Source organism: Heterodontus francisci, chromosome 24 (assembly GCF_036365525.1).
Source record: "Heterodontus francisci isolate sHetFra1 chromosome 24, sHetFra1.hap1, whole genome shotgun sequence".
Lineage (NCBI taxonomy): Eukaryota > Metazoa > Chordata > Chondrichthyes > Heterodontiformes > Heterodontidae > Heterodontus > Heterodontus francisci.
In genome coordinates this window covers 76,976,796-76,985,592 of record NC_090394.1, presented here as the reverse complement: position 1 = coordinate 76,985,592, position 8,797 = coordinate 76,976,796, and the positions used below count along the sequence as shown (strand labels likewise).

Here is an 8,797-nt window from a genome sequence, read left to right as displayed (position 1 = left end):
GCAACTGACGCTGACTGACACACTGGACACTACCGTTCCCTTCACTTCTCGGTTTATCTCCCCGATTTATTAACCTCTGCTAACGCAATAATCTTACTAAAAACGCTGAATCTGGACGAATGCAAAGGCTCAAAATACGGCAGGCGCTCAGCAACCCTGCACCAAGGTGGCGCCGGCCCTCCATTTCCGGTCGCCTATACTACGATGGCGCACGCCCAACACTCCCGGTCACCCCCTGCGCGTTGCACTTCCGGTGTCCTCTACCAAGATGGCGCCGGATACCCACGTGCTCAGCGAGCCAATGATGTCACCTGTGAAATGAGTTGTGAGATTCCAGTCGGCAGATTCGGTAAAAAACCTTCCCCAGAATGAAATGCAGAAAAAGCGCGGGGAGCGGCGGCTGTGGGTAAATTTACTGCTGGGATGTTGGGGGGAGTTTGAGGTAAATCTGTTCCAAATCTGTTTTGAGGTACGGGTGGAATGGGGGTGAGGAGGAGGGAGGTTATAGGCCTGAGGTTTTTTTGCTGCCTGTTTTTTTTTAGATATTATCCCGTCTGTAGTTGTAATTAATAGATTTTCATGATCACCATAGTCTTTTAAATTCCAGATTTATTTAATTAACTGAATTTAAATTCCCCAGCTGCTGTGGTGGGATTTGAACTCATGTCTCCAGATCATTAGTCCAGATCTCTGGGCACTGGACAAGTAAGATAACCACAGTTCTACTGTCCACCCTACTTTTAGGGGGTTGTTTATTAGTGGTGATAAGTTCTGTTGTTCACTAACTGGAAACTGCAGAGTTCGGGGAATTGGGGTGATATTCAAGGAGCTTGTTTTGCCTAAATTTGTAACTTTTTTTTGTGTGTCTGTGTATCTGACTTTTTCAGGATCTTCACAACCATGGAGCCTGAAATTCTTGAAGTTCGTTGCCTCGTCAAACAAGCTATCATTACTCTGTCTTCCTCCAGGGACAGTGCAGAAATCACACACAGCTTACAGTCTGTCAAGCAGTACCTGGGGGGAACCAAGGCCGCCAAAGCCTCACCGCAGAGCAAAGAGTTTGTAAACACACACTATTCCCGCTTCCTACAGGTTCTGACCAGCAATCTCACTGCTGATTGGCTGCGACTTCTGCCAGTTGACCAGAGAAAAGAATTATTGGATGATTTTTTTCTGAATGGCCCGCCCCATGAAGCATACCTCGTGCTGCTGGACACTATCACTACGGCCAGGTAACCTCACAACGTGGTAGGCACCCTGTGCTGAATGATTCATTCTGCCCAACATTGTCACTGGTACTGGTGGCTGTGTGAAATTATTCCACTGTGCAAAACACATAACATTACACTTAAAAATTCAGTCTTCTAGAATGTGGGCAGTGTCTACACAGCAGTTAGGGACTGTCAGTAAAGACCCTCACACTCTTGGGAACTGCCTGTAAATATGAACGCGCTCCCAGGGCCCGTCTGGCAGCGTGGACGCGCACCCAGGGCCCGTCTGGCAGCGTGGACGCGCACCCAGGGCCCGTCTGGCAGCGTGGACGCGCACCCAGGGCCCGTCTGGCAGCGTGGACGCGCACCCAGGGCCCGTCTGGCAGCGTGGACGCGCACCCAGGGCCCGTCTGGCAGCGTGGGCGCGCACCCAGGGCCCGTCTGGCAGCGTGGGCGCGCACCCAGGGCCCGTCTGGCAGCGTGGGCGCGCACCCAGGGCCCGTCTGGCAGCGTGGACGCGCACCCAGGGCCCGTCTGGCAGCGTGGACGCACACCCAGGGCCCGTCTGCTAACGTGGGCACACTTTGGGAATTTGTACTAGGTGGGAGGAGGTATCAGGCAGCCCGTTGTTGGATAGGTTGTATGATCTGGGATTGGAGCCTGGGGCCAGATCGCCTTTTGAATCTGCTGTGATGTGGTCTTGTGTCGCAGACCAAGCTTACGACAGGAGCGATGTGTGGAGATTCTGGAGCAGTTCCTGCGGGAGGGCCGAATGTCCCAGTTAATCTGGGAGGTTTGTCTTGTACACAACTCACTACACATGGCCAGTCTGCGAGAGACACTGCTGGGTAAAATCGCTGCATTGGCAGATCACATGGCAAACAAACTGGAGAAGAGCAACCGAGCAATATTCTATCCTCAGAACTACTACCAGCTGTTGGGAGAGGAGATGATGTCTGTGTTGGAGCGAATCTTTGAGCGGCTGAAAGGTGAGAAAGGCCAAGATGTGATGTAATGGAACATAAACCGTCTTTAGCAATTAGAAGAGGCCTTTTAAAGCTTTATTGGCACCTCATCCACCACCTTAAACATTCACCTCTCCACCACTAGTGCCACAGTGACAGCAGTGTGAACTATATACTCATTGATGGAACACAGAAAGTTAACATGCAGGTACAGCAAGCAATTAGGAAGGCAAATGGCATGTTGGTTTTGATTGCACAGGGACTGGAGTGCCAGAATAAGGAAGTCTTGCTATAATTGCGCTGGGCTTTGGTGAGACCACATCTGGAGTACTGTGCACAGCTTTGGTCTCCACATTTAAGAAAGGTTCACTGGACTGGTCCCTGGGATGAGGGGGTTGCCCCACGATGAGAGGCTGAGTAAATTGGGCCCATACTCTCTGGAGTTTAGAAGAATGAGAGGTGATCTCATTGAAACATATGAGATTCTGAAGGGGGCTGGATAGGGGAGATGGCCACTGAGAGGTTGTTACTCCTGGCTGGGGATTCTAGAACACGGAGACACAGTCTCAGGATAAGGGGCCAATCATTTAGGACTGAGATGAGGAGAAATTTCTTCACTTGAAGGGTTTGAATCTTTTGAATTCTCTACCCTAGAGGATTGTGGATCCTCCATCGTTGAATACATTTAAGGCTGGGATCAATAGTTTTTGGTCACTTGGAATCGAGGGATATGTGGAGCGGGTAGGAAAGTGGAGTTGAGGTAGAAGATCAGCCATGATCATGTTGAATAGCAGAGCAGACTCGAGGGACGGTCTACTCCTATTTCTTATATGAAATATAAGTTGCTGTAAACTATGTAGTAATTCTTTGAAGATTATCCATTGTTTATGCACTGTTATACCTTTTAATGTATTTTCCCAATCCTAGATCTAAAATAGCCTGTTCTCCAGTCAGTTCCTCAATATACTTCTCTAGAAAACTACCCCTAACACACTCCAGTAGCTCGTCCTCCACAGCATTAGTGCTCACTAGGTTTACCCAGTCTATGTGCAGATTGAAGTCAGCCATAATTACTGTATTACCCATGCAACATGCTTCTCTAATCTGATTAATACCATGCCCCACACTACCGCTACTGTTTGGTGGCCTATAAACAACTACCACCAATGTCTGCTGGCCCCTGCTGTTTCTTAGCTCCACCCAAAGAGATTCCACATTTTGTTCTTTCGGTCTGAGATCCTCTCTTACTAATGTTCTGATCCCATCCTTCTTATCAGTGCAACACCACCTTCTTTTTCTTTTTTCCTGTCCTTCCTAAATGTTGAATATCCTTGAATATTCAGTTCCCAGTCTTGATCACCCTGTAGCCACATTTCCATAACGGCAGGGATAGATTTCAAACAGATCTAGCAATGCAAAACTGGGCATCCATGAGGTGCTGTAGACTATCAGCAGCAGCAGAATTGCACTCAATCACAAACTGTAACCTCACGGCCCAGCATATCCCACAATCTACCATTACCATCAAGCCGTGGGATCAACCCTGGTTCAATGAAGAGTGCAGGAGGGCATGCCAGGAGCAGCACCAGGCATACCTCAAAATGAGGTGTCAGCCTGGTGAAGCTACAACACAGGACTACTTGCATGCCAAACTGCAAAAACAGCATGCAATAGACAGAGCTAAGCGATCCCAGAACCAACGGATCAGATCTAAGTTCTGCAGTCCTGCCATAAGCTCTGCAGTCCTGCCATATCCAGTCGTGAATGGTAGTGGACAATTAAACAATGAACAGGAGGAGGTGGCTCCACAAATATCCCCATCTTCAATGATGGGGGAGCCCAGCACATCAGTGCGAAAGATAAGGCTGAAGCCAATTTGATTCACCACGTGATATCAAGAAACGACAGAAGGCATTGATACTGCAAAGGCTATGGGCCCTGACAATATTCCGGCAATAGTACTGAACTCCTGTGCTCCCTTCCTTGCTGCGCCCCTAGCCAAGCTGTTCCAGTACAGCTACAACACTGGCATCTACCCTGCAATGTGGAAGATTGCCCAGGTATGTCCTGTACACAAAAAGCAGGACAAATCCAACCCGGCCAATTACCGCCCCATCAGTCTACTCTCAATCATCAGTAAAGTGATGGAAGGTGTCATCAACAGTGCTATCAAGTGGCACTTGCTTAGCAATAACCTGCTCAGTGACACTCAATTTGGGTTCCGCCAGGGCCCAATCAGCTCCTGCCCTCATTACAACCTTGGTTCAAACATGGACAAAAGAGCTGAACTCCAGAGGTGAGGTGAGAGTGACTGCCCTTGACATGAAAGCAGCATTTGACCGAGTATGGTAGCAAAACTGAAGTCGATGGGAATTGGGGGGAAAACCCTCCGCTGATTGGAGTCGTACCTAGCACAAAGGAAGATGGTTGTGGTCGTCGGAGGTCAATCATCTCAGCTCCCGGACATCACTGCAGGAGTTCCTCAGGGTAGTGTCCTCTGTTCAACCATCTTCAGCTGCTTCATCAATGACCTTCCTTCAATCATAAGGTCAGAAGTGGGGATGTAAAGCACCATTTGCAACTCCTCAGAAGCAGTCCGTGTAGAAATGCAGCAAGACCTGGACAATATCCAGGCTTGGCTGTTAAGTGGCAAGTAACATTCATGCCACACAAGTGCCAGGCAATGACCATCTCCAACAAGAGAGAATCTAACCATCTCCCTGACATTCAACAGCATTACATCCTGGGGGTTACTGTTGACCAGAAACTGAACTGGAGTAGTCATATAAATACCATGGCTACAAGAGCAGGTCAGAGGCTAGGTATCCTGTGGCAAGTAACTCACCTCCTGACTCCCCAAAGCCCGTCCACCATTTGCAAGGCACACGTCAGGAGTGTGATGGAATACTCTCCACTTGCCTGGATGGGTGCAGCTCTAACACTCATGAAGCTTGACACCATCCAGGACAAGGCAGCCCACTTGATTGGCACCCCATCCACAACCATTCACTCCCTCCACCACCGACGCACATTGGCAGCAGTGTGTACCATCTACAAGATGCACTGCAGCAACGTACCAAGGCTCTGGCTGCACTCACCTGAGGAACCATTGCCCTCATCAGTATCCAAAATGGAAAACCGATTAGCAAGCAAGATCGGTTCAGGACTTCTGCACTGTCTGCCTGGTTCTCTTAGACTGCCTGGCAGTCACCCATTCCTTTTCTGTCTGCATGCTCCTAACCTGCGGTATGACCACCTCACTAAATGTGCTATCCATGTAGTCCTCGGCCTCGTGGATGCACAACAGTGACTCCAGACGCTGCTCAAGTTCCGAAACCCGGAGCTCAAGCTTGTGTAGCCCGTGACTCTTCCTGCAAATGTGGTCGTCTAGGACATGTGGTGCATCCATGACTGCCCACATTCCGCAGGATGTACATTCCATTTGGCCGAGCTGCCCTGCAATACCGTAACTTTAAAAACTATTTATTACAATAAGTAGAATAACTTACCAGTTACTCACCAATCAGCTTCTTCCCTGTACTGAAGAGAGAGGCAGTTACTGGAGGCTGGAAAAAGGAGCCCCTCCCTCACTGAATTCCCTCATGCACTAACTCCCACTTTACACTCTGTGCACTCAAAGTAGCTCTCAGTGCAGACAAATTTATTTTCTTAACTAATTTATAGTTCCCCTCCTTACCGAACTCCCTCATTTACCAACTCTGGTCTTCAGACTCTGTGCCCTCCAGCAGCACTCAATGCGGAGAAGCAGCACTGAGTCCCCTGAATTTATACTCTGAATATAATGCTGTGCTAGAGCTCAGAAACCAGTTTAAGTTACTTAATTAACTAGCTACAGCTACTCTTGTATATCCCTGTTTAAAACAATAAGAAACCTAACTCTCCTTTTAACTTAAACAGTAATTTCAATTAATTGCTAAATTTAAACAAAACAATAACTAGACTTCAGAGAGATTAATCCTTAAAATCCACTCACTTACTAAACTCCCATCTTTACACTCTGTGCCCTCCAGCAATACTCAGTACCTGAGGGAGGTATATTGGCCCAGGAGAGAACTCTTCTTTGAATGGTATCATGGGATCTTCTGCATCCAGCTGAGAGGGCTGATCAAAAAGACAACATCTGACAGTGCAGCACTCCCTCAGTCCTGCACTGGGAGTGTTAGCCTGAATTTTGTGCTCAAGTCTCTGGAGTGAGACTTTACCCCACAGTATTCTGACTCAGCTGAGAGAGAGCTGAGCTTCTTAATGTCTATAAAGTAGGAGAGAGTTTCAGATTGCACCAACTTACAGCCAGCACAGAGCAATAGATTCTGCCCTTCCAAACCTTCCTGTGTGTGGTGGGAGCAAATGTTTTGAGTTGTGGCTTGAGGGGACACACTGAGGGCACTGGGAACAGTTTGACACAATATTGAAGCATACTGGCTTTAGTTTGCTGTGGGCTTGGGTAGTGAGGGGTAAGCAGTGTTGGGGAGACAGTGGTGTAGTGGTAATGTCACTGAACTAGTAATCCAGAGGCTCAGGCCCTGGGGATATGGTTTCAAATCCCACCATGGCAGCTGGTGAAATTTAAATTATAATTAATAACCATCTGGAATTGAAAGCTAGTCTCAGTAATGGTGCCATGAAGCTATCATTGATTATCATTAAAAAAAAAACATCTGGTTCACAAATGTCCTTTTAGGGAAGGAAATCTGCTGTCCTTACCTGGTCTGGCCTACATGTGACTCCAGACCCACAGCAATGTGGTTGACTCTTAAATGCCCTCTGAAATGGCCTAGCAAGTCACTCAGTTGCTGAGGACAATTAGGGATGGGCAGCAAGTTTGTTGGCCTTGCCAGCGATACCCAAATCCCATGAAAGAATGAGAAAGAAATTGAGTGCTGCATCCTGACTCTCTCTTTGTGTTCTGTCACAGGTGGGATGGACTGTTCTCTCTCCTTTGTGTCTCAGCTGCTGGGGAAGGTCTGCATACAGGGACATACTGGTGAGTCTGAGTGTCACACTGGTTGGGGGATTGGGAATGACCCCTCTAAGAGTGCGGTAGGTTAAAATTATCTGAGTGTTGAGAGTGTTGGGTGGTTGCGGGGGGGTTTCTGGCTCCGGTAACGTGGCAGTCCAGGTGGAACCAGTTCACACACATACACCTTTCCAGAAGGAGGTGCCGGAGAGCACTCGGGAGCAAGTATTAACCCTGGGACCCTCCTAGACTGGGTGGATTGGCTGGTGAGGAGGGGTAGCCCTGATAGTAAAGGATGGCAGAAGGGCATGAATAAGAAGGAATCTGGCTTCAGAAGATCATGAAGTAGAATCAGTTTGGGTGGAAATTAGGAATAGCAGGAGTCAGAAAACACTGGTGGGAGTAGTTTACAGGCCCCTGAGCAGTACTTATATTATTGGATAGAACACTAAACGGGAAATTATTGGAGTGTGTAAAAAAGGTAATGTATTAATTGTGGGAACTTTAATCTGCATATAGACTGAGACAACCAAATTGGCAACAGTGATCTAGAAGATGAATTTGTAGAATGCTTGCGTGACAGTTTCTTGGAGTAATACGGTGTAGAACCGACTAGGGATAAAGCTATCTTAGACCTTGCATTGTGGAATGAAGCAGGGTTAATAAGCAATGTAATCGTAAAAGATCTCTGGTGTTCAGAAGAATGAGAGGTGATCTAAGTGAGACATACAAGATTCTGAAAGGGCTTGATAGGGTAGAAGCTGAGAGATTGTTCCCACTGGTCGGGGAATCTAGAACACGGGGACACAGTCTCAGGATAAGGGGCCAATCATTCAGGACTGAGATGAGGAGAAATTTCTTCACTCAAAGGTTTGTTAATCTTTGGAATTCTCTACCCCAGAGGGTTGTGGATGCTCCATCATTGAATACATTTAAGGCTGGGATAAATAGATTTTTAGTCTCGCAGGGAATCGAGGGATATGGGGAGTGGGCAGGAAAGTGGAATTGAAGCCCAAGAGCAGCCATGATTGTATTGAATGGCGGAGCAGGCTCAATGGGCCATATGGTCGACACCTGCTCCTATTTAGAGTCATAGATATACAGCACAGAAACAGGCCCTTCAGCCCATCATGTCTGTGCTGGCCATCAAGCACCTAACTATTCATATCCCATTTTCCAGCACTTGGCCCGTAGCCTTGTATGCTATGTCGTTTCAAGTGCTCATCTAAATACTTCTTCAATGTTGTGAAGGTTCCTGCCTCTACCACCTCTTCAGGCATATTTGTTACAATTCATCCTAAAGAGGTCATCCTAGACTGGGTATTGTGTAATCAGAAAGGAATAATTGACAATCTAGTATTCCTGGGCTGGTACATTAACCTGCTGAACCACTGAGGGACCTTGGACTCTGACTGTGATTGGACAACAGCTCTGGGTTAGATTCTTGCATTAACTGGTCACTGTCAAGTTGCAGTGTGGGAGCTTTAGTTGTCCCCAGGACCCCTAGGTTAGCCACGGTTCATGCGTCTGATTGACATCCAGTGAGCCCTGTGAAAAGTGCGTGTGATTATCCAGTGAGGACAGGATTAGCCACCAGCTGTGATGCCTTTCACAGTCAAAAAACAGCAAGGCACTATTTAAAA

At 47.6% G+C, this 8,797-nt stretch overlaps 1 protein-coding gene across 5 annotated transcripts in view; it reads left to right on the top strand.

Moving 5' to 3' along the window:
* The first annotated feature begins 274 nt into the window (after positions 1-274).
* telo2 (TEL2, telomere maintenance 2, homolog (S. cerevisiae)) overlaps positions 275-8,797 on the top strand; it is a 33,730-nt gene continuing 25,207 nt past the window's right edge. For 2 of the 5 annotated variants that reach the window (XM_068056681.1, XM_068056686.1), the window contains exons 1-4: positions 347-406; positions 888-1,232; positions 1,923-2,200; positions 7,113-7,181. In XM_068056681.1, coding sequence (XP_067912782.1) covers positions 369-406; positions 888-1,232; positions 1,923-2,200; positions 7,113-7,181 — 730 coding nt within the window. In that variant the 5' untranslated portion in view covers positions 347-368. Of the gene's footprint in view, positions 443-887; positions 1,233-1,922; positions 2,201-7,112; positions 7,182-8,797 lie in introns of all 5 variants that reach the window. The other 3 variants (XM_068056684.1, XM_068056682.1, XM_068056685.1) reach the window with 3 other exon arrangements.